The 25854-nt window shown below is 36.7% G+C and overlaps 1 protein-coding gene across 2 annotated transcripts in view; it reads left to right on the top strand.

Annotated features, from left to right (window-relative positions):
* Positions 1-25854, top strand: part of MALRD1 (MAM and LDL receptor class A domain containing 1) — a 747156-nt gene that overhangs the window by 513476 nt on the left and 207826 nt on the right. For both annotated transcript variants that reach the window (XM_040645358.1, XM_040645357.1), the window contains exons 30-31: positions 5449-5577; positions 13820-13981. In XM_040645358.1, the coding sequence (XP_040501292.1) occupies positions 5449-5577; positions 13820-13981 (291 nt within the window). The remainder of the gene's footprint in view (positions 1-5448; positions 5578-13819; positions 13982-25854) is intronic.

Genomic DNA, 25854 nt, shown 5'->3' with positions numbered 1-25854 from the left:
CCAGTAGAAAGACATCCTACAAAATACTTGACCAGTGCTCTCCAAATAGGAAAAGTCATCAAAAACAAGGTAAACCCGAGAAACTGTCAGAGCAGAGACTCACCTAAGAAGACATGGCATAACCAGCTAAATAGCATGGTCTTCAAAGGCAGGGAATATGCCCATTATGTCTTACATGTGATTAGTATATTCTATACAAGAATTGAGGGTGCTTAAAAATATATGCCCATGTGAAGTTTTCTATCTGAAATCGCAGAGCATACTGAATATCATCGCTTGAAGATGATGATAAAACTCAATGTTTGCCCGCAAATACAATCTACGGAACGATTATATCTAGTTCTGTATAATGAACCCCGTATATAAAACTATTTTAATCCAAATAGAAATTTAAAGGGGCAAGAGCATCTTGATTGTCAATTCTGTTTCAAACCAGAATAAAGCCAGTTCTAAATTGGAGTCACTTTCAGGTTGGTGACAGGCTGTTCAAGTCCACAGAGGATTAGTCTTACATATGCATCAGGCTTTTATTGTATTAAATATTTTAGCTGCATTATTTTATAGATCTTTTCTTCTTTGTAGGATTTTTCCATTTATCCAATTTAGTTTTAGGTCTTTAAGACTCTCAATTTTTTTTTTTTTTTTTTTTTTTTTGAGAAGGAGGTGGGGTAGGGGAGAGGGAGAGAGAAAATCTTAAGTATATTCCATGCTCAGCATGGAGTCCCATGCAGGGCTCCATCTCACAAGCCTGAGATCATGACCTGAGCCAAAATCAAGAGTTAGATGCTTAACTGACTGAGCCACCCAGTTGCCCCAGCTTTTTTTTTTCCTAACATAAATATTCAGTCTAGTTTTTTTTTTAATGCCCTATTCTACCAGCCACATTATCGTCAACTCTCTATTATGAGCACCAGTGTTCTTTCCATTCTTATATCATTAACTGTGGAATATGTGAGATTATCATTCATTCCACATACTTGTCAACCAGGTTAGTAGGCACTGCTTTTATCGTTTTGACTGAATTAAGAAATTGAAAGTGGCCAAATACGTGTAAGACATCCCCACTAACATAATCTGCCTTTTCTGTTTACCACAATGTTTTTGGTAACAGCTGTCTGACTGACTACATTCTTGTCTGAAAGAAGATCTACTTTTCTTACAATTGTAGGCTCTTTTCTTTTTTCTTGGTGCGATGCCTGGGCTATAGAAATTTTCGTCATTGCTTGCTTTACTGCAATTCAAAGCAGTGACTTGATTTCTTTTCATGTTATTGCTGGTCCATATTGTTAAGGAAATAAGCCTCATTTAGAGATGTAGTCTATTTTAGTCATTTTTAAAAACTAAAGAATGAATGATTTAAAGTCAAAACACATTTCCTCTGTGGAGTAATTACATATGGCTCTGCAGCCCGTGGCATGGAGAAATAAAATAATCCCCAATGCACAGAACTGCATACTAAATAATGTCCGCATACTGCTCTGGGGTTAACTATAAATTCTCACTAGTGTTAATTAAAAATTATGTGGCAAAGATTCTAAACTACTCAATGAACATGACCTTTTTTTTTCTCCTTGCTGATGCCCATAGTTAAAATGATTTGTCATTTTCTTAGATACCTTCTTTTCATTCTTCCTATTTATACTATATTTTACTCATAAATTTTTCTGGAAATTATACAAGTTAAAACTTGCATTTTTATCAAATCCATAGAGATTTACTATGTTTCTTCACAGAAATACTACCTAACTTTGAGTAAGTTACCCTCACCTCAGGCACACCAGCTCTGAACCTATAATAATCTATGTAACAAAGGAATTGTGAGCTTTATTTAATTTGTTGAACTAGATAGAAGGAGTTTGGGACCTTTAATGTACATCTCTGTGAAGGTATGAAATATTGTCATTGGACTTCCTATGATTTAAAATGATATTCAAATATGTAAATCGCTATAGATTATTTTGGGTAATATGGACTTTTAACAATATTGGTTCTTCCAATCCATGGGAATGGAATATATTTCCATTTTTTTTATATCATCTTCAGTTTCTTCCATCATTGTTTTAGAGTTTTCAGGGTATAGGTCTTTCAGCTCCTTGGTTAAGTTTCTTCCTAGGTATTTTATTATTTTGGATACAAATGAAAATGGATTGTTTTCTTAATTTCTCTTTCTGATACTTTATTATTAGTGTATAGAAAAAGCAGAAATTTCTGTGTATTAATTTTGCATCTTGTGACTCTACTGAATTCATTTATTAGTTCTAGCAGTTTTCTGGTGGAGTCTTTAGTGTTTTTTATATATAGTATCATGTCATCTGCAAATAGTAAAAGTTTTACTTCCTTACCAATCTGGATGCCTTTTTTTTCCTTTTCTTGTCTGATTGCTGTGATTAGAGCTTTCAGTACTACCTTGAATAAAAGTAGTGAGAGGGGACATCCTTGTCCTGATCTTAGATGAAAAGCTCTCAGTTTTTCTTCCTTGAAGATAATATTAGCTGTGAATTTTTCATATATGGCCTTTATTATGTTGAGGGATATATTCCCTCTGAACCTACTTTGTTGATAGTTTTTTATCATGAATGGATGTTGTACTTTGTCAGATGTTTTTTCTGCATCTCTTGAGATGATCATATGGTTTTTGTCCTTTCTCTTGTTAATCTGCTGTGTCATGGTGATTGATTTATGAATAATGAACCACCCTTGCATCCCAGGAATAAATGCCACTTGATTATGGTGAATGATTCTTTTCATGTGTTGCTGGATTCAGTTTGCTAATATTTTGTTGAAGATTTTTATATCTATGTCCATTAGAGATAGGCCTATAGTTTTTTTGTTGTTGTTTGTTTGTTTGTTTTGGGGGGGGGGTTGGTATTGTCTTTATCTGGTTTCAGAATTGGTAAATCTGGCCTTATAGAATGAATTTGGAAACTTTTCTTCCCCTTTTATTTTTTGGAATAGTTTGAGAAGAATTGATATTAATTCTTTAAATGTTTGGTAGAATTTACCTGTGAAAATTATTTAAGTGGCCATACAACTCAAAGCAATCTACAGATATAATGCAATTCTTATCAAAATACAAATGACAGTTTTCACAGAACTAGAACAGATATCCCTAAAATTTGTATGGAACCCCAAAATACCTTAAGTAACTGAAGCAGTCTTGAAAAAGAACAAATCTGGAGGTATCACAATCTCAGATTTCAAGATACACTACAAAGCTGTAGTAATCACAACAGTATGGTAAAAGGCACAAAAATAGTCATAACGATCAATAGAACATAATAGAGAATCTAGAAATAAACCAACACTTATATTGTCACCCACTACAGAGGAGGCAAGAATATACAACGGGGAAAAACAGTCTTTTCAACAAATGATATTGGGGAAAACTGGACAACTACATGGAAAAGAAAGAAACTGGACCACTTTCTTACACCATACATGAAAATAAACTCAAAATGGATTAAAGACCTAACTATGAGACCTGAAACTATCAAACTACTGGAAGAAAACATAGGCAGTAATTTCTTTGGCATCAGCCATAGAAACATTTTTCCAGATATGTCTCCTCATTCAAGAGAAACAAAAACAAAATTAAACTGTTGGGACTAAACCAAATAAAAAGCTTTTGCAAAGCATAGGAAACCATCAACAAGACAAAAAAAGCAATCTACTTAATGGGAGAAGATATTTTCAAATGATATATCTGGTAAGGGGTTAATATTCCAAAATATATGAAGAACTTCTATAACTCAATACCAAAAAAACACATTTAAAAAAATGGACAGAGGACACATAGACATTTTTTTCCAAAGAAGACATATGCATGGCATGAGGATACATGAAAAGGTGTTCAGCATTACTAACCATCAGGGAAGTGCAAATTGAAACAATGTGATATCACTGTATACGTGTCAGAATGGCAAAAAATAAAAACAACACACACACACACACACACACACACACACAAATAGCAACTATTGGCAAGAATGTGTAGAAACAGAACCCTCATGCACTGTTGGTGGGAATGAAGACTGGTATAGCCATGGTAGAAAACAGCGTAGAGGTTCCTAAAAAAATTAAAAGTAGAATTATCATATGATCCAGTAATTCCACTACTGGATATTTATCCAAAGCAAATGAAAACGCTAATTCAAAAAGATATATTCACCCTTATGTTTATTGCTGCCTTATTTACAATAGTCAAGATATTGAAGCAATTGAAGCATCCATTCATAGATGGATACCCTATATATACCCATACCTTATATATAAAGATATGGTGTTATATATACGTACACACACACACACACTGGAATATTTTTCAGCCATTTGCAGCAACGTGGATGGACCTAGAGGGTATAATGCTAAATGAAATAAGTCAGTCAGAGAAAGAGAAATACCATATTATTTCACTCATATGTGGAATTTAAGAAACCAAACAAAGAAAAAAAGAAACAAAAAACCAGACTCTTAAATACAGAAAACAAACTAATGGTTACCAGAGAGGAAGGGGGTAGGAGGGAATGGGTACAAGAGAAAAGTGGGATTGAGAATACACTTACCTGACCACTGAATAATGTATAGAATTGGTGAATCTTTGTATTGTACACCTGAAACTAATATAACACTGTGTGTTCATTATACTTCAAGTAAAATGTGTGAATTGCTTTGAAAATCCTATGTTCATTCCTAAGCTCCTTTTAGATGAAACCATTATGCCTTCAGTTATGATACCCAGAATTGATTAAGCACAAACTATGGATTAGGGACTGTATTTCGCCTAAGAAAACACATCCCAAACTCCTGCTTCTAAGGGAAGCTTTATAGTCACAGCTTGGAGTCTGTATTACAGCTCTTCTATGGGGTGGTAAACATTTAACGTAGGAATAGAAGGGTTCTTAGGTGGCATGAAGCATGGAGTACCCAACCTGAGGCTTGGTTGACAAAGAACAGGCAATGCAAGGGGAGAGGGAAGCTGTTTCCTTGAGTCTTGGGGTTGAGCAGCCCGCCAGGAGCATGAGAGGGAATGGTCAGTGTAGGTAGAGGAAGTGAGTATATACACACATGGAAAGATGAAGAGCAGGTGACCTATTCGCAAGCCCTTCGGGGTGTAGGATACACGATAGTTTAACTGCAGGTGCTTACGAGGAGAGTTGCAGAAAATGAGACTAGAAAACTAAGCTGGAACCCAAAGCAAATCATTTTTAGTGCCTGGATTGAAATGTTGGATTTAGGGAATGGATGATTTTGAAAGCACAGTCTATATAACTCGCTGAAAAATTGGGTGTGGGACTGAGAGCCGGGAGGTGTCTAGAAGTCTGCCTTGGACAGCTATTAAAATCAGTAACTTACTTAACTGTTGTATCTAGAAAACCATTAAAAAGAAGACTCAAATTTAATGAAATTTTATAAAAATGATGTTGTTTTTATTTTTATTTTTTTCCCCAGTGGGAGAGACTTCTGAGAGTTGCCCAGAAGCCACTGATTTTTTGTGCCACGACAAGAAGTGTGTTGCTTCCCACCTTGTCTGTGACTATAAGCCGGACTGCTCCGACAGGTCTGACGAGGCTCACTGTGGTAAGTGATCTGTCTGCTGTGACACGGCCCATTCCCCACAGGTTTCACCTTAGTAGGAAAGTAATATATTGGCATTGATGACAGAGAGGAAATGTTCTTTTCATGCACCAGCGTAAATGTAAAATAGCCAGAACATTTTTTCCAACTTCTCTGTACACATATCCAGATCTCAGCCCCCTCAACCGTTTTACCCCCATACTAGACGCCACAGCCAATCTTGTCATAAAAATTTCTCAACGTGTCATTGTGCAGAACTGTGGGCGGTGAGGGGGGGGGTAGAATTTTAAACCCCGGAAACTGACATATCCGTCTACATTTCTTCATTGGTTTTCATTTCCTTTTCCAGAAAATGGTTGATTTTGTAGATAAGGCTAAAATGAGCACTTCAAATAAATACTAGTAAATGATTAATTTGATCAATTACATTGCTCTGGGAAAAGAGAACTAAATTGGCCACATTGGTTTTTTTTATTCAGACTTTAATTCAAGTGATTTTTAAAAGTCATGTATAAAACCAAGTATGTAGTTTTAAAATATGAACATGTATTTAAATCCAAACAATTCTTTTGTGTGTGTGTGTGTGTGTTTCTTATTGATGAACATTCATAGGCAACCTTGCTACCATATAGGCTACGTGTTACATTAGGGTTTGCTGCAGAACGAACTACCCTAAAGGGTAGTAGCCTATAAATGTTTCATTTTGCTCTCAGCTTTGTGGATCAGTAATTCAGAAAGGAATCAGTGAGGCAGGTTGTTTCTAATCCTTAAGGCTCCATGAGGTATAGCTGGAACTGGAGGGTCACTTTCAAGATGGCTTCCTCCCCTCCGGGTTTGGCACACTGGTACTCTTTGGTCTGTCTGTCTGGCTTGACATAGCATCTCATTCTCCATGGTATCTAACGTGGCTTGGGCTTTCCATCACAGGGCTGTCACAGGACAGTCAGGTATCTTGCATGGGATTGGCTTTTACCAGAGTAAAAGCTCTCAAGAACAAGCATTCCAAGAGCCACAGGAAAAGCAGGAAGAATTCGCATGACTTAGCCTTGGAAATTCTAGAATGTCACTCTTGGCTCTCTCTAATGGTCATACAAATTAAAATGTCTAGCTTTGATTCAAGGAGAGAAAGGGGATAGACTCCACCTTTGGGACAATGTCATGCATGTACAGGAAGGGAGTACCACAGAAGTCATGTTCAGATTTTTCTTTTTAACTCAATATCATTTTTATTCCTCAGGATCTTATAGTAAGGACGCTTCTAAAGTGTTCATTTTATCTTTTTTTTCCTATTTATTACTTTTATTAAATTGTAAAATATACATAACATAAAATTTACTCTTTTAACCTTGTCTAATTGTATAGTTCAGTGGCATTAAGTACTTTTGCATTGTTGTCCAGATATCACCACCACTCATCTCCAGAACATTTTTCATGTGGAAAAGCTGAAACTCTATACCCATTAAACAATTAATGCTCCATTTTCCCTCCCCCAGCCCCTGATAGCTGCCATTTGGTTTTCTGCTTCTATGCATTTGACAATCTAGGTACCTAATACCAGTATTTGGAATCATACAGTATTTGTCTTTCTGTGATGGGCTTATTTCACTTAGCATTATTTCACTCAACATTAATGCTATATTTTAATTTTAAATCAGAGTGTCAAGGTGGGGGATGCCTGGGTGGATCATTTGGTTAAGCAGCTGCCTGCAGCTCAGATCATGATCTCCAGGTCCTGGGATTGAGCCCCGCGTGGGGCTTCATGCTCAGTGGGTAGTCTGCTTCTTTCTCCCTCTGCCCCTCTGCACCACTCATTCTCTCTCTCTCAAATAAATAAATAAAAATCTTTTTTAAAAAAGTGTCAAAGGGAATGAAAATCACTGGCACTTCTTAAAACTGTACTATCAGTGCCACAGTATTATAATCTTAATTTTATAAATTAGTATGCATTTCCTTTATAATACATGCATTCTCAAATGAAATTTATAATATATTGAAAAATACTTTCTAGTGTTCTTTTTTAAAAGCATCTATTTAAATTTAAGTTAGTTTTTTTTTTCTAGTGTTCTTTCTAGCTCTTTTAAAGTACTCCAAAAAAACATATTTTTGATACTGACTGTAGAGAATCTATTCCAATGGGGCTCGAAAAAATGCTCCAAAACATTTGTAAAATCACTATTTTCCCCACCAGGCATAACAAGTAGAAAGTATTTAAAAATCACCAGCAAAACAAAATGAAGATTCTAAAGCAAAATTAATTTGAACATGACGACATTGGCATACATAATCCAGTGAGGGGAAGGACAGCTGTCATGGGCACAAAGAAAAATAGTTACAGGAAGTAAATTTTCTTCCTCTCATTTCAGGATGGATGTGTATTGAAAATATTTATATAAAAATTATATTCTTCCATTTATTCCTATTCTTAGTATGGGCTAGGAACAACTTTCTAAATGTCAAATATAGAAAAATGAATGACATCATTTTAGACTTCAGAAACTCAACTTTCTAGTGTGATGGGAGGGGCTGAGGAATGTATTAAAATATAGTGTTCTTTGGTTTTTGAAAAAGTTGGTTATAAAAGAATCCTGATTACTTTTGAAATGTAACACGTGCTATTATAATAAGGTTATCACAGTGTATTTGGGCACAAATGAAGTACAGATGAAGAATAGTGTGGTGGGTGCACACATGCGTGCACGTGTCCATGCGACATAAGTATCGGCTTGTAAAACATGAATAGTTACTAAGTATTCTGGTTTTTCAAATGTGAATGCTGCCTTTGTTTCCCCTTGGCTTCACTCATTTTTCCCTTCGGACTGCTTTATATGAATTTTATTTTTCCCACAGCTATTCGAAGTATTGATGTAAAAATCCTCAAAGCGAGTTTTGATTTTCAGAACCTGAGTCAGTTACACGCTCGTATTTGCTAGTGTTACCTACAGCTTTGGTGGACAACTGCATGCAGTATTTGATTTTATTAAAATTAAAACAATGTCTTGACAAATGAAATTGAGACCTTTGATAGACTTTGTTCACATCCACATCCAAAAGGAACGTTACGCAGCACACATGGGATACCGGTGACTTATCGATTCTGCAAAGTGACTTCATCAGTATTTTATGCTGATAGTCTCTTAGATACATTGGAGGGATTAGGGTTAGATTCCTGCAATCAGATAATTCTGTTGTGGATGGTGAAATAAATTACAAAATTTTCAAAATGACCTTTGGAGAAATATAGGGAAAAAATAGACCTTTGGTTTATTAAACTGAAGTCTTCATTTTAATGTGGACCCTCCCATGTTGAGCAATTATTTAAATTCTCAGAGACTCATTTCCTCATCTTTATATTAGATGGAATCATATCCGTTCTATAGAGTACTCTGAAAATTAAATGACACGAAGAACATATTTGTTCAGTCTTCTAGGATTAATAATGTTAGTCTCTTCCATTTCATTATTTTTATACTCTCTTGAAATGTGCCAGTCGTAGTGGATGCATTATATGTACTTTATATAGTTATCAGAAAATGAATTCAGTGATTCCTCATAAGTAAATTTTTACCGTAGGTTATGAACAAAGATATTTTTTTCTTTTTCATCTCTAACTCCTGTTGCAAAAATTCATGGTTTGGAATAAATGAAATCTGCAGGCGCCTGGGTGGCTCAGCCATTAAGCGTCTGCCTTCGGCTCAGGTCATGATCCCAGCGTTCTGCGATTGAGCCCTCATTGGGCTCTCTGCTTGGCGGGAAGCCTGCTTCTCCCTCTCCCACTCCCCTTGCTTGTGTTCCCTCTCTTGCTGTCTCTCTCTGTCAAATAAATAAATAAAATCTTTAAAAAAATAGAATAAATGAAATCAATTCTTTTTAAAAGAAACAGTTAAGTCAAAAAATGTGCTCTTTTTTTACATGGAAGAAAACTATTACCTAAAACCTGTATTAAGTGTGCCTCGTACCCTAGGCTAGGGATGTACAGGGTGTGGATGGGTGCATTCTCTGCTGCCTTTTACAACAGGTACAAATATGATTATCCAGTCAGAACCTTCTTTCCCACTGAACCCCGAGTCTTTACAATCCTTCTCAGTGCAGCACTCTATGAAGTCATTTCATGTTGAGGAGAAAGTATTAAATATTCCTGTATTATTCATTGTGGTATAACAAAATAAGGAGGGTATGTGAATATGATGAATTAAAAATAATTAATTATGGGGCCAGCTCTTAAAAATTATAGGTAAGTTGATCAATATTTACACTAACCATATCCCCATATGGCTGAATACCATACCACTGGGAAAATGTCATTTGTTTAAATATTGTTGGTAATGCTTTAACTCTATTCAAGGAATCCGTGACAACACATTTGGAAAATATTTTATCAAAAGAAATAACCATTTTGAAAATACTGACCACATAATCATCACCAAGAAATATTACAAAGTTCCTCATATCATTTATCATTTAATAGGTATTTATGGAATGATTATGGGCAGTCGTAATACCACCCACTAGAAACATTTATAGTAATTCAATGGTAAACAGTTACAGTGACAATCCACAATAAAGAAGCAATGAATTTCCAAATGAATGGTAATAACTATAATCACTGTTAAGTGCCATAAAACAGACATGCACACATATTCTGACATGGCCTGAAAAGGTAAGGATCGGACGTAAATTGAACATTCAAAGATGAGTATGATCTGCTAGACGGAATGAGGAAGATACATTAACTAATATACTTGTAGCAGAAACTTCAACATCAGCCAGTTTAACATGATGGTAATTCCTTTAGTTGCCTGGCCCTTCTTTGAGTTTCTTAAAAACAGAACTCCCAATTTCATTTGGGGTGGCATTGTGACCGACTACAAATACCATCTTCTCCAGACTTCCTTGTGGCCACTGGAGGCCAATGAGATATACATGGGGATTTGGGGAAGGTATCTCTTATAGAAGGAAAAACACCAGACTAGAAGAAAAAAAGTCTCTCCTCCTTTCCTTTTCTCACTTCTTTCAACAATACCTTGAACATATGTGATTCTAGGAAGTACCAGAGTCACCTTGCAGCCATGAATGAGTAGGAGAATGAACAGATGACAGAAAGAACAGACGGAAAATATATATTTCACAACCACACAGTTGAACCACAATACCAACCTTAAATGGACAACTTCCTGGCTTCTTTTTAATTGAGATGAATTAATTCCCGTCTGTTTCAGCTCCTATTACTTGGGTTTTCAGTTGCTTGGAACCGATTGATTTTTGACTGATACAATAAGGAAACTATCTCAAGTAGCATGAGGTCAAAAGCAAGGAATCCTACAGTTGGTTGATTTTAGCAACTTATGTTATCAAAACATGAGAACCACATGGACTCCTTCCTTCTTTTTCCTGTGCTATCTTCATGTACTTAACTTTGTACAAAGTCAGCTACCCATGAAATCTCTTCAGTCCCAAGGATCACATCTTTAGAGTGATATCCTGAGAAAGAATAAATGGACTTCTTTCTTTTGATTTGTTTTTAAGAGCAAGGCAAACTTTTCCTAGGTGTCTTTTCCACAATAAGGCTCAATGTCTAGAATCGCATCCCAGGACCATGGCTAAACTAATCAAGATGAGGAAAGAGAAAACATTGTGCATCACGATTGCTTAGATAACTTGTAAGTCATCTCTGGCTCTCCGAGTGAAAGAAGGTGGATTGTCAAATAAAACAGCAGTTCTGTCCTCTAGAAGAGAGGGAAGGAATGGCTGATAAATGAACCCCCAAGTACTAGGGAAAACATTAAAAAAATAGGGAAAGTCAGCCTAAACATAAAAGTTGAAAAAAAATCAGTTTTTATTTAAGAGACAATTTTCTGAAAAATTTAGTTGGCATAGAGGCAATTTTAAGATTCAGTTTCAAAAACATTTTGCATCAAAGGAAAGGTTATTGTATGCAAGGCAAGGCATTTAGGAGAGTATATTCAAACAGTGTGAAAGACCTGATATTTTGAGCAATGGAAATAACACTAGAGCATTCTTAAAGATGATTAATGTGGTTTGGGTTTGTAAAGTTGATCAATGAAGGCTACACTGAAAAACAACAAAAATCGGACTCTTAAAATAAACCATGGTCTTGGACCAATAGAACTGGAACAGGGGTTACAAACTTCAAGAGAAGGAGTGAATTAAGTTCTCAAAGGGAGAACCTACGAGTGTTGGTGATAGATTGAATATGGAAATGAGGAATGTAGAACCAAAGATAATTCCAAAGGTAGAATCTTTAAAAAGAGAGAGAAGATTCATGCTCTGAACTTAATCGATAATCTCAGTGAGAAGAACTCATTTGGAGAGGTGAATGATGAGTTCATTTTAGGCTTTTTGGTTTTGAGATGACAGTTGCATATTCCAAGTGGAATTTTCAATAAGCATTTGGAGATAAACACCTGCATTCCATCCTGGCTGTGGATATGTAGGCCATCTGCATTAAAGTGTGAAGGACCAAGGGAAAGGATGAGTGAAAGCTATACGGAGTGAGAAATTTGAGCATATAAAATTAAATCAAGAGGGGCACCCTGGCTATGTCTGCAAGTTATAAGAAAGGAGTTGGTAGAAAATGTGAGATCGAAGGACCTGGAAAAGTTCTCTAACTGAAATAAATGGAGCCATAGAATGCTAATAGCTATAGAATGATTGATAAGGTGTTGAGATCATAAGCTGAGATGAGCCCTAGAAAAGAGAAAAGAAATATGACATAATTTAGAGGTAGAGAGAATGAAATATAAGAGGATGTATTCTGATTGTATTGATACCTTTAGGGTCATACATAAAGTCATATGTTAGATAAGATGGAACAGAAGGTTCAAGGGTGGTTACAGAGAATCAGAAAGGATATAGAATAATTATTATAGGACTGCTGTGACATCTTTCTAAAGGACACATAATGGCTGTTTTGTGTTTATATTGGAAGATTCTGCATGTTTGCAGTTGTGTCAGCTAAACACCTGGAGAACTAGATTTCTTACTTTTAGCCACATTGTATAACATAGTATAAACCTATTTATATCATGATACTGGAATGATAAACATAAGGAGGGGATATAGAGAGCCCATAAATAAGCATATAAAATTAAATGCATTGTATGCCATGTCGAATGAATGAAAGAAATGTACATAATTAAAAATGATTCTAGATTTCAGGGTAGGATGTAATCATGCCTGAGAAGTGAAATACTTATACTTAATGAAAATATTGTCAGGAATCCAGAACATTTTCTGTGGAATTATTTAAAGCTTTGTTTTTGATATGTTTGGCATCCATTTTAATTGCAAGTTTTTCTTCTGATGCAGTTTCTTTATGCTAGTATTAGTTTTACGTTGAGAAGTTATGAACGGGAAACCATCTGGAGAAGAAATATTAAAAGCAACATAAATGTCATCTTTCTAAAAAGGAAGGAAAAGTCAATAACAATCTCAATTGATTCATACTGGTTAAATCACACAATCATTCAGTCCGTACAACACCGTTTTACAGTGAACGCTCAAAAAGAAAAGCTGCTGTGCAAAAAAAAAAAAAAGAAAAATGAAAGCAGATATCAATTGTATTATGATGGTACTTTTCACAGATGACTAAGTCGTAGACATTCAGCTATTATCTGGTAATTTTTCTCATTATGAATAATTTAATTTTTAATGAGTTATCAATCAACACTTAGAAGAGAACTTTTTTTCAATATTTCGTGACTAGCTCTGAAATGTTGTACGTGGTTGGTTAGTATGGTATGCTGTGAGGGTGTCCTCTCCCGTTTACTACTTCTCCAAAGGCACCTCTTTTTAGATAATGACTTTGCCCCTCTAATGGTCTATGCTGTTCAAACACCAGAGTGAACACAGGGACTGAATTAAACTTCCAGACAACTGAAGCTGTTGATTTATTCGATCTGACTTATCTCTATTATCATAGTATTGTGTTCATTGCTCATGTGTAGACACAGTTTTATCTGTCGTCTATAATATTATTAGTCAATCCGTACAACTCCTTCGTGGATAAATGACAATATTCGTGCACTGCTTCTAGACTTTCTGATTAAAAAAAAAAAAAAGCTACAGTGTTCAGTTGAAATTACCAATGGATGCTAATGTCCTGGTTCTTTAAATTTATTAATAAATAATTGAGATAGGCACTGATTCTAAATAATGACAAATGTAGTATAATACCAAGTATAATGTACATTTCCAGAACATTCTATCAATATTTTCATTTCCTTAGGCCATTATACAAGCACAGCAGGAAGTTGCAATTTTGAAACCACTTCAGGAAACTGGACCACAGCCTGCAGTCTTACTCAGGACTCTCAAGATGACTTGGGCTGGGCCATCGGCACCAGAATTCCTGTGGAAGCATTGAATCCAGACTTTGATCACACCCCAGGTAAGTCCAGCAGAGACTCATAGGCCAGGTTATTCACCCCTGGAAATCTGCTTTAACCATTCGATGGATATCTGAGGGCGTTCCTTGTGTCTCTGTGTGGTTAGAGCTCAGTAGGCTTCATGAAAAGAGAGTTAGTCCTTCTTTGTAACCTCTGAGTTATTGAATAGACCCAGAATGGCATTGCTGCAACAAGGAGATCCGTGACTCCTATTTCAAGAGACTCACAGATTTTATTTATTCAACAAGTAGGGGACATTCAGATGAATGCGTGCGGTAGGCAGAGGTTAGCAATGGTAAGAGTTCTCATGCTGCCCCAGTGGCCAGCAGCTGGCCACCAGTATTCCTCCAGTCCCTCTGAATGTTGGGGCTGAGACATAAAAGGTAAGTGGTAATGGAAGGAATGAACATCAACAAACTCTTGACAGGGTTTGCCTCCTTCCTGGTGATCTGAAGTTAATGGAATCCTTAATGGTCTTGCAGGTGATACGGTCAGAGCAAAGTAAGCTTGTATTCTTACTTATTTTTACCTTGAAGTCTTGCCCACTCAGCACTTCTTCCCTCCTTAGGATCTAACTTTTCTTAGGGATAAAACATAATTATTTTAAAGACAACTTTTCTTAGGGATAAAACTTGTCCAAATTTTTTTAGGGATAAAATCTAGCTTTTCTTAGGAATAAAAAAATAACCTTAGATATTTGTGATGGTTACTTTTACGTATCAGCTTGGGGGTGTCTTTGGATGAGGTTAACATTTAAATTAGTGAACTTTGAGTAGCTGACCCTCCGTAATGTGGGGGTTGGATGGGGGGCTCATCCAATCAGTTGAAAGCCTAAATGGAACAAAAAAGACTGGCCTCCCTGACCAAGAGGTAATTAATTCCCCCCAAGGCTGCATTCAGACATTATGGGCCCCGTTGGCTTTCCTGGTCTCCAGCCCACCAGCCCACACTGCAGATCTGGGGCTTGCCAACCACCGTGATCACATGAGCCAATTACACATGGTAAATGTCTTTCTAGATTCATACACATTATATTGGTTCTGCTTCTCTGGAGAACTCTATTACAATATCACTCAAAACAATTGAAGGATAGACACGATGAAAAAGAACAAGATTATAATGGAATTAATTAAAATGACTTTTCAAAGGAAAAGTATGCACGATTGTCTCAGCCATTTTATGACTAGCAAAAAGAGAAGAATACTTGTATTATTTATATATTCAGGCAGATTGAAAATATCATGACGTGCAGTTACAGCCTACGTGTTCATTTTTGTTTGAAATTTGGCCCCTAATTCATCTCCAGATTGAATATTCTTACTCCTTTTGACCTGCCAAATTGTATTTCCTCTTCCTCACCAAGTGTGGTTTTGGGGGTTTTTTTGGTTTTGTTTTATTTTGTTTTTTTAAAGCATGAAGTTAGTATATACTAGATTATAGGTTAATGGAACAGGATAGGGAATCAAGACACTGAGGTCAGTAGTTAGGAGGATTTAAAATATAACAGGGATCAATTCAATAGAGGAAAAGATACAGTCCTTATTTGTATGGTGTTGGCATATCTGGTTATATAGCTTAAATGAAATTAAATTAAACCCCAGTTTTACTTTGTTCATTTTATATACAGAAATATATTTAGATGGATTAAAGACTTAAATGCAATAAATAAAAGCAATAAAACTCTTGCAAGAAAACAGAGGGTAAACTATGTGCAATGTAAAGGCAGGATCTCACTTCTAAAATCCCAGAAGCTACAAAAGAAAAGATATACATATTTGATGGTGAAAACTTAAAATTCCATAAACAAACTCAACAGGCAAACAATAGGTTAGAAAAAAAATTGTGTCTTAATCACAAGTAGGATACATATAGATAACTCTTGTAGACTTACTGGAGATGGAAATTTTAACAGCCAGAAAAGATCTGCATAACTCATTCACAGATGATCAAATTCAAATAATCAACAAAAATATTAAATAATTGTCTAGTCCACAAGTCATCAGAAAAACACAAATCATAATAAAAAGATGGGGAAAGGTTTTCAAAAGCCACGAATATATGGATGAGAAATGGAGAGCAGGTAGCCAGAGAAGGATACTCAGCCATGGTCATGGGGAATTTTCCATGTAGAAATAAAAAGACAACCACATAAGCACATATGTATATGCATATTTCCTTCAGCATTGTTTGTAGTTGAAAATAGTGGGAAATTAAATGAATGTCCCTCATTCATACACTCATTTGTTTATTCCCTTGTTCGTTCATTAATTGGCCCATTGAATGGTAGGCACTGTTCTCGGTGCTGGGGATGCATTGGTGAATAAAACACAGCTTCCATGGTGGAGTTCACATTCTAGAAGGAGAGAAAAGCTAATTGAATCAACATGGTAAATAATAAAGTATGGGGTCCATTAGAAGTTGAGTGGAAAGAGGAATAGAGTAAGTAGGATTGAGAAGGCACATGGGTGGTTGAGTGTGTTATTACAGTTGGGGAGGTCTACACTTTCTGGGCTGGTCAGGCTGTGGTGGGAAAAACACCATTAAAAAAAGACTTGAGGGAGGTGACTAGTGAGCTGTTTGGATTCCTAAGTCAAGTGTATTGTAGTCAGAGGGACAGCCAGTGCCAAATGCCCTCAGAACAGAGTATGCTCGGTGGGTGTGCCCCAAGCCATGAGCGACGTTTTAGGTGATCTAATGAATGATTGTGGTGCTGTCCTGTGCATTGTATGATGTTTGGCCATCTTCCTGGCCTCTATCCACTAGATACCAATAGCATTCATCTCCCTGATATTGACAACTGAGAAAGGTCTTTAAAAATTGCCCCATATCCCCTGGGGGACAACGTCGCCCCCTTTTGGGAACCTGGAGGAACAGCCTGGAGGCGAATGTACCTTGTTAAAACCACAGCACGCAATATCATGCAACACTAAAAAGAGAGAGTTTAACACCATACGGTTGATTTGTAGAAATTTCCAAAACATATTTTTTAAGAGGTTTTATTTATTTATTTGAGAGAAAGAACGAGCGAGCACACAAGCAGGGGGAGCTGCAGAGGGAGAGGGAGAAGTAGGCTTCCCTCAGAGCAAGGAGTCAGATGCTGGGCCAGATCCCAGGACACCAAGATCATGACCTGAGCCAAAGGCAGATGCTTAATCGAATGAGCCACTCAGGTGCCCTCCCCAACACATATTATTACAGGTGTGAAATGATGCACAAAGTGATTCTATATAGTATGGTCCAATTTTTTCTAAAACAATGACTAACGCCCTCTTACTTGTGCACACATATAACTCTACATAGGTATCTCTGTGAATAACTAGGTGAGCATGGAGAAAAAGATAAAAAAGGATATACGGGTTTATCAACCTGGATTACTTGAATGAGTGATAGGGTTGGAGTAGAGGAACGGGAGAATAAATCTAAAAATAAAAAGAAAATAAGTAAAAAAAGCAATTGCACCTCAAAAGAAAATCTAGCATACATGATGGTAGCACCTACATGTGTTTGTGGAAACTTTGGTGGGTATTTTTAAGTTTCACCATGGAAAAACCCTGAACAATAGTCTTTTTTTCTCTTTTAATATTGATTTTTTCTTCAGTATTTGTTTTCATCAATTTTACATTACTAATAAATAGATCTTTCCTAAAATTTTAAATGTATAAATAAGCAGAAAAAAGAAAAAAAAAACTTCTCTACTAATCCTGAGAGCAATATAATCATCTATAATCTTTATATTTGTATATCTTGCCATTCTTTCTTAATATACACATTTTCAAATAAAAATAGGTTTCTGCTAGATTCAGTAATTTGATAAATATACTATGAACAAGTTTATGTGTTATGAAATGTTTTAAACATGATATTTTACTTTTGGGGAATAGAATAATTTATAAAAATTATGTAATGGTAAACTCTTAAATTATTTCCTAACACTTTCACTATAGTAAACATCACAACAGTGAAAATACATTTGGATGAATTTTTTTTTTTTTTTTTACTTTTTATGATAGTTCCTGAGGATAAATACTTATTTCTCTCTCTTGAGAATTTATGAGAAATAAACCAATTTTCATTCTTGCTGCTGAGATCTCAACAGTAACATTTAGGTGCAGCGTCTGTTAGGTCTGCTGATAACATCTGCAGAATCTTTCCTTATCTTAAGACAGTATTTGGAAACTACAGAGCATGTCTGTTAGTATAATACTTCTAATGGTACAAAAGCACCCTAGGCTCAGTTTAAGGACAGGTAAAAGTATAATCAGTGGACGTGGGGAATGTCCTGTGCATTGTTCAAAGAGAGAAACATGGGTGATCAATTGATACCTTTTAATGGAACAATTAAAGACTATTAATGGCTGCCCTTATTTTCTTTTTTGAACTTTTATAGCTTGCGTGAGTTCATGAAAAGCCGCAAGAAAAGTTTTGAATCTGGTCATTATGCACTATTGTACACAAGTAATGTTGTCCACAGATAAAGAGAAGCAATCATTCTGACAGAATACTTCATTATCCTCCCTGTTAATCACTACTTGAGACAGTATATTTTTACAGAGTACTTTCTTCAAAGCAGACCGATTATACCATCCTTGATACACGAATACGGCTCACTGAACTTGTGTAGGCATCTCTGAAACAATGGGCCGCTAAATAAATTCTAAGGACATTAATTAATTTTGACCCTCTGGGAAAAACAAAATTCTTTATGAGAAGGCCAACAGATTCAAAGAGCCTACGGTCTATTTCTAAACATCTCAGTGCTGCTGTTAATTAAAACTGTATTTATGGATCTTTTCACTTATCGTTACCAAGATGAAGCATTAGATCCGTAAGGAGGACATTTTCAATGCCCATCACAGGCCTATTTACGAGCCTTCTTGGAGCCATTGGGGAAGCTGTGGAGGGAAACTACAAACATTAATTTACTCATGTGTCCACACGAATAGTGTTTAGGCTTAGTACATAGAGGCTTTAACGGCAAGAGTGACATTTGGGTGACAGAACTAACGAAGGTATAAGACAAAAGCTGCTGTCTCTTTTTTTTTTTTTCCTTTCTTCACAACTTTATTTTGGTTTTCACGGTATAATTGACCATATCTACAATTAAATTCTAAAATCTGGAAGGATAAGAGTCATATTCTTTTGCTATTTTTATTTTCCCTTCAGCATTGAAGACGGAAAATCTCTTGATAACACTTGTGTAGGTCTCCTGTTACCTGTCTGTGTCCTTCTGTGTTTATTAACAGCAAAATATTTTGGATTCATTAATGCAACAAGCATTTCCTGAGTGCCTATTAAATACACAATGTGTTGATAACTGAGGATATGGGTTAAGGAGATGTTTGTAAAATAACTGGGATGAAATATGGTGCCCAATATAACCCACAGGAAGTTACTATTGTGCAATTGTATATTCACAACACACGGTCAAAAAATGTTCCAGAACTATCTTAGTGATCCTAATACTCTAAAGTATTATATGTCATTATATAGTGACAGTTTGAAGCACTAAGTGTTCAACAAATGTAATTTACTTGATACTTGGGTTGACAGAGCCCTGGAGGCTAGACGGATGATAATTTTTCTTCCTTTTGTGTAGATGGTGCAGGTGCTATTGTTATTCTTACAGATGAGGAACCAGAAAAGCTAAACGACTTGTCTAAGCTTATATAATAAGTAACAAAGCCAGAACTGAACCCCTGGTGTATGGAGCCTAATCCAAGCCTACTCCAGCACCTGGTAGCAGGCTTTGTCCTTAATGTATATTCACTATTGTGTTGTTTCCTATAGTGAAAGTGTGAGGAAATAATTCAGGAGTTTACCATTAGATACTTTTATAAATCATGAATGTCCTTCCTCTCTATTTGGGGCCACGTAATCTCTCTTTCAGTCTAGGTGATATTACCATCTCACTCTGCTCTGATAGAGTAGAAGGAGACCCTCATATTCATTTGCTTGGGAGGGTTAGGGCTTGGCCAGGGATATGGAGTTAGAGATATCAAAGCCAGCCTTCACTCACGGTTTACCACACTGCTCACGTTGATCTCTCTTGTATACACTCATGCACTCATACACATGAGAGAGATAATTACACATTTTTTAAATCATCACATTTAAAATCCAATCATTGGACTAGCAGTTTTTGAGATATTCCAGGAAGCAGGAGGCCAGTGGGATCAGAAAGGTTGGATGAAAACAGCAGAAATTCCAGCCCAAGGAAATAGTGTTCGCTATAGGTCTTCCCAAGGAAGCTATATAGATAGTCCAAGATCAAAGTAAAAAATACTGTTCTGGACAGCATTGTGTCCCCCTAAAATTCGTATGTTGAAGCCCTAACCCCCGATTGTGACCACATTCAGTGATAAGGCAGAAAGGTAATTAATGAGGTCTTAAGTGTGGGTCCTGAATCCAATAGGACTGGTGTCCTTATCAAAGGGGGGGGGGCGCCTGGTTGGCTCAGTCGGTTTATTGTCTGCCTTCGGCTCACATCATGATCTCAGGGTCCTGGGATTGAGTCCCGCATCAGGCTCCCTGCTTAGCAGGAAGCCTGCTTCTCCCTCTCCTTACGCCTGCCGCTCTGCCTACTTGTGCTGTCTGTCAAATAAATAGATAAAATCTTAAAAAAAAATTTAAAAAAAAAAGAGGAAGGGGCACCAGGGATGTGCACACACAGAGGAAAGACCCTGTAAGGAGACAAGGAGAAGCCTCTAAGCCTAGGAGAGAAGCCTCAGGAAAAACCAACCCTGCTGACACCTCCATCTTGGACTTTCAGCCTCCAGAGCTGTGAGAAAATCGCTTTCTGTTGTTTAAGATGCCAACTCTGTGGTATTTAGCTATGTCAGGTCGAACCAACTTCTACAAATACCAAGAAAGTTTGTGAAAGAATTCTTCAGAGTAACTCACTGGAAACCAGCCCTGAGATCACCTGGCAGAGTTGGGAAACTTGGCCCCAACCCCTGGATTCCCTCCCATGACCACAGAAGGGCTTTTTCTCACAAAGTAAAATCAAAGAGCTGTCATGGAAAGACAAGTGGACCTCTGCCTGGGAAGAGATCATCATGAGACAATTATATCCCAAAAAAGTGGCACTGTCATGTGTGGGGTTACACAGGATCGACACTGTCGGTTTGCAGGGGACATAAAGAAAGATAATTCCATCCCAGAATTAAAAAAAAAAAAAAAAGCAATAAGGGAAGTTTGGGTGGCTCAGTTGGTCGAGCCTCTGACTCCTGATTTTGGCTCGGATCATGATCTCAGGCTCGCAAGATTGAGGACCTCATCCGTGTCTGGCTCCATGCTCAGCATGGAGTCTGCTTGAGATTCTCTCTCTCCTCTCCCTCTGCTCTTCCCCTGCTCAAACTCTCTCTAGAATAAATAAAATCTTAAAAAAAAACTTTGGAGCATTGCAGTTTGCGTGCCTGCTTACTTATTTACCCATTGGCCGCACCACCCAAGAAAGTGGTTCTCAGACTTGGCCGCTTATCAGAATCATCTGAAGAGTTTTTTAAAAAATGCTAATCTGTATCCGCCCGCTAAGATCCTGATTTAACTGGTTAACATTGTGGCCTGGGCATCAAGATTTTTAAGAATTCCTCGTAAGATTTTAGCGTGTAGCTGAGGGTGGGAACTACTTCCCTACAGGGAAGCCCACATCCCCAGTCCACCTATATAGCACCTGCTTTTCATTCTCCCAAGGGAGAAGCCTTTCAGGAAAACGGTTCTGTATAACAGCAGCGGGAATGCTTTCAAGTTGCCTACACTAAGCAGCGAAAGCCTTCATTCAGAAGTTTCAGTGAATAACTAAGAATCAGCAGACAATTAAAGACAAACCAATATCATGAAAAGAGAGATGAGGGTAAGAGAACAATTATCCCTGGAGGAAATGGGTAACCCAGTGTAGTGGACATTTGGTATATTTTCTCCTTGCTCTTTAGTAGGAAACTGTTGCTGTGTTTATTTTATATTGAGCTGTAGGAACTCCATCTCACCCAGCTTCTCATGGACTTTAGGATGAAAACTGCCAATCAGATCCATGCCTGCAAGACTCATTATCCACCTCTGTTAAGCGTGCTTTATAGGACTATAACCATTTATGTGCAAAATGATATAAAAGCATAGGAATGCATATATAATATCTGTATAACATTCCAACAGTTATATCTATATCCTGTATTAATATATTTTAATATAAAACATGTCCTATTGACCAAAAATTTAATTACAAGGAAACAGCAGTATTTTTCAGTATAAAATGCTAGAATTATGAAAAAAATCCTAATCTTATAGAAATATATACTGATGTGGTTGAAAAGGAGATGTAATTTGATATCCAGGGTTACTTTCAAATTAGTGGTGTTAAGGATGTAGGTGGAAATACAGAAGAAACAAAACTGACCATGGGTTGAAACTGTTGAACCTGGGTCTTGGGTAGGTGGGAGTTCATTATGCTATTCTGTCTACTTTGGTATAAATGTGAAATTTTCCAAAATGAAGGTGTTTTAAAAAATTGTTCCCTCAAAAGAGGAACGTGACTTACCCAAGGTGAAAAAACTGACAATATGACATCTAGCATGAAATGAGAACTGGGTAGTCAGGGGGCGCCTGGGTGGCACAGCGGTTAAGCGTCTGCCTTCGGCTCAGGGCGTGATCCCAGCGTTATGGGATCGAGCCCCACATCAGGCTCCTCCGCTATGAGCCTGCTTCTCCCTCTCCCACTCCCCCTGCTTGTGTTCCCTCTCTCACTGGCTGTCTCTATCTCTGTCGAATAAATAAACAAAATCTTAAAAAAAAAAAAAAAAAGAACTGGGTAGTCAGAAAACACCAAGAGAATTGTCAACAGGTAGAAGTGAAGACACAAAACAATAATAATAAAAATGATATCTTCTCTAGATCCTCAAACGACAGGGAGCTATATCAAAGGATTTAATTTGTAAAACCGCCTTTTATCTAATCATTTAATAATACATTAGAATTTATTATGATACCAGTTCAGAACAGAATTCTGTTTAAAATTGGATACTTTTTGATACACTAAGGGGAGTTAATTCCTAATATACCGTAATAATAATAATTACATTAAAGTCCGAGAAGGGTGTTAAAAGAAAATGTGATTTATGTGATGTGAGGCTTCAGCCACTACTTTAAAGATAGATGTTGATGAAATGGAATATAAGAAGATATGCATTAGCATGGTGAAAAGATGTTTTCTCCCCATTCATTCATTTCACAAATGTTGAGTTCATTTTTTGCCAGCCCCAATTTACGTACTTAGAATACATGTAGGTCAAATCAGAGAAGGATCTCTGCCATCTCGTGGCTAACATTATAGCAGAGAGGGATAGAAAATCAGTATCAAGCATTATAAATTAAATTAAAAAAATGTATAGTTTGTTGGAAGCTGATAAGTGCCATGGGAGAAAAAAGAAAAAGTAGAGCAGTAGAAGAAGGATCAATCAGGAGCCAGGACCAGTGGGGGGTGGCGTATAAGTTATGGGGGTACAGGGAGGAGGTGAGTTAAGGAAATTTTCATATGTAGCCGCTAGAGGGAGGGGGCCTGCGTTCCTGTTTTCAGTTTTATAAAGGGTTGAATGGATGTTGAACAGTTGCTCTTCTTATCCACTCACTCAAATCCAAACAAAATATTTTTTTTTTTCTGACAAAAAAAGGAGAAATTTCGGAGGGATCTAGAGAAAGGGAATTAATATCGGTTAAATGTTTCCTAAGAGTCAGTCAGTGTAAAAGATGATATGCATGTTATCTCATTTAATCTTTTTAAAACATTGTGACATGGAAGATATAAAATTCTTAGGTTAAAAAATTTGATCAAGTCACAGGTGTGACTGAGTAGGAGGATTTGAATATCAAACTCCCTGACTCAAAAGACTTTGTTCTATAGCCTACATGTCCAATATAATAGCCAGTAGCCACACAAACTACTGAGCCCTTGTGGCTGGTCCAAATTGAGATGTGCTGTAAGAATAAAACACACATTGGACTTCAAAAATGTAGTACAAAAAAAAGCACTATAAAGATACATCAACAATTGTTTGTATATTGAAATAACACTTTGGATACATTGGGTTAAATAAAGTATATTGCTAAGGGGCGCCTGGGTAGCGCAGTCTTTAAAGCGTCTGCCTTCGGCTCAGGGCGTGATCCCGGCGTGCCGGGATTGAGTCCCACATCGGGCTCCTCCACTGGGAGCCTGCTTCTTCCTCTCTCACTCGCCTGCTGTGTTCCCTCTCTCGCTGGCTGTCTCTATGTCACATAAATAAATAAAATCTTTAAAAAAATAAAATTAAATAAATAAATAAATAAATAAAGTATATTGCTAAAAATTCACCTATTTATTCTTACTCTAAAACGTGGCTACTAAAAATTCTAAGACTACATATATGGCTCACAGTATGTTTCTGTTGGACAGCCCTGTTCTGTATTACACTGCACACATCATAGGGAAGGCTTTCTTATCTATGAAGTGAATAAACTCTAGAATCAACTAAAGAAATACTGGAAAGTACCCATCTCTGGATCCCTTTGGAGATGTGCACTCTCGTGGTTATGAATGCACACACTTCCAGCTAGGACCTCCAAAGACTATCTAGTCAGCTTCCAGTCTGTTTTAAGTGGAAGGTACTTACAAAGCAAAGTGGTGCAATTATAATAATTTAATCTAATATATTATCTTCAGAATATTTCATTATGTGTAGTAACAAAGTACATCCATTAAACAGCAACACAGTCTTGTGATATCAGCGATTTTCATGTCCAAAGATAATGCTTTTGGCATTATTGCCCAAATACGATAGTGCCTTGTTCCATAAATTTCAGGTTAATTATTTCATCATTTTACAAATGTAGTGATGTACATTTACCAAACACTAGAGTTTCTCTAAAAGGAATTTACCCAATGCAGATTTATTTATAGACTTTGTTTCTCAGTAAAATAATGAACCATTAAACTTACTCCTTTCTATCTTCTCAAAAGCTTTTTCTTTTTGTGTTTACTCCTTTTTTCTAAGTGTCCTTAAACTGCCCATTACTGTATCATACTTGTCACCTTTAAGCATCACAGTTTTCTTACAATGAGAAAAAATCTAACCGCAACTTCACTTCTAAGTACTATTGTTTTTTATTGTATCTCGAAGATAGAGACAACACAAAAAGTTTGTGTATTTTCTACCAAACTACACATACTTTCTTTGGTTCCCTACAATTTGCCTGCAAAAATATTATTTCCTCGGCAAATAATTTTTGGCCACCCACTCTGGGTCACTAATCTAAACACTGTAGTGATGTACATTTACCAAACATAGTCCCAGCTCTCATGGAGCTTACGTACTAGCTCCTTTGAGGACTTTATGATTTCATAATTCTTCCTGCGTTATTCTAAGTCTCGTCATGTTGCACTTGGCACTACTGTTCAGTGCACACATTCTTGGAAGTTTTCACCTGCAATGGGCTGTGATATGTATTTCCTAATGTTATATTTGTCTTTGACGCTTTCTTCTTTTTCTAAAACCTAAATGTAAGTCTTAACTCAGCATTCTTTTACCTCTTTAAATCTCTTCCTACACTTCTTGCTTGCTCAGAGTTTTCATTCTCTCAGCGTTCAAAATTTGCTAATTTCTACATGCCTCTAGTCTTTACTTCCATGTTCTAATCCCATATCGTCAGTTGTCAGCTGGATAATTTCCAGTGTCTTCAAGTCACAGATCCAAACTCAAGCTTACCTGCCTTTCAGAAAGCATCTCCGCCTGCTGCTCCTAATATTTCTGTTATTGACATTATTATTGTTTAACACAGCTCTTTCTCAATTTCCAATTCATTCAGCTCTTCATTCTCAACTTGGGTGTTTTTACTTTGCATTTTCACTGCT

The sequence above is a fragment of the Ursus maritimus genome, unplaced genomic scaffold (genome assembly GCF_017311325.1).
Source record: "Ursus maritimus isolate PB19 unplaced genomic scaffold, ASM1731132v1 scaffold_31, whole genome shotgun sequence".
Taxonomy (NCBI): domain Eukaryota; kingdom Metazoa; phylum Chordata; class Mammalia; order Carnivora; family Ursidae; genus Ursus; species Ursus maritimus.
The sequence above is the reverse complement of the archived record's forward strand: the minus strand, read 5'-3'. Positions and strand labels throughout refer to the sequence as shown.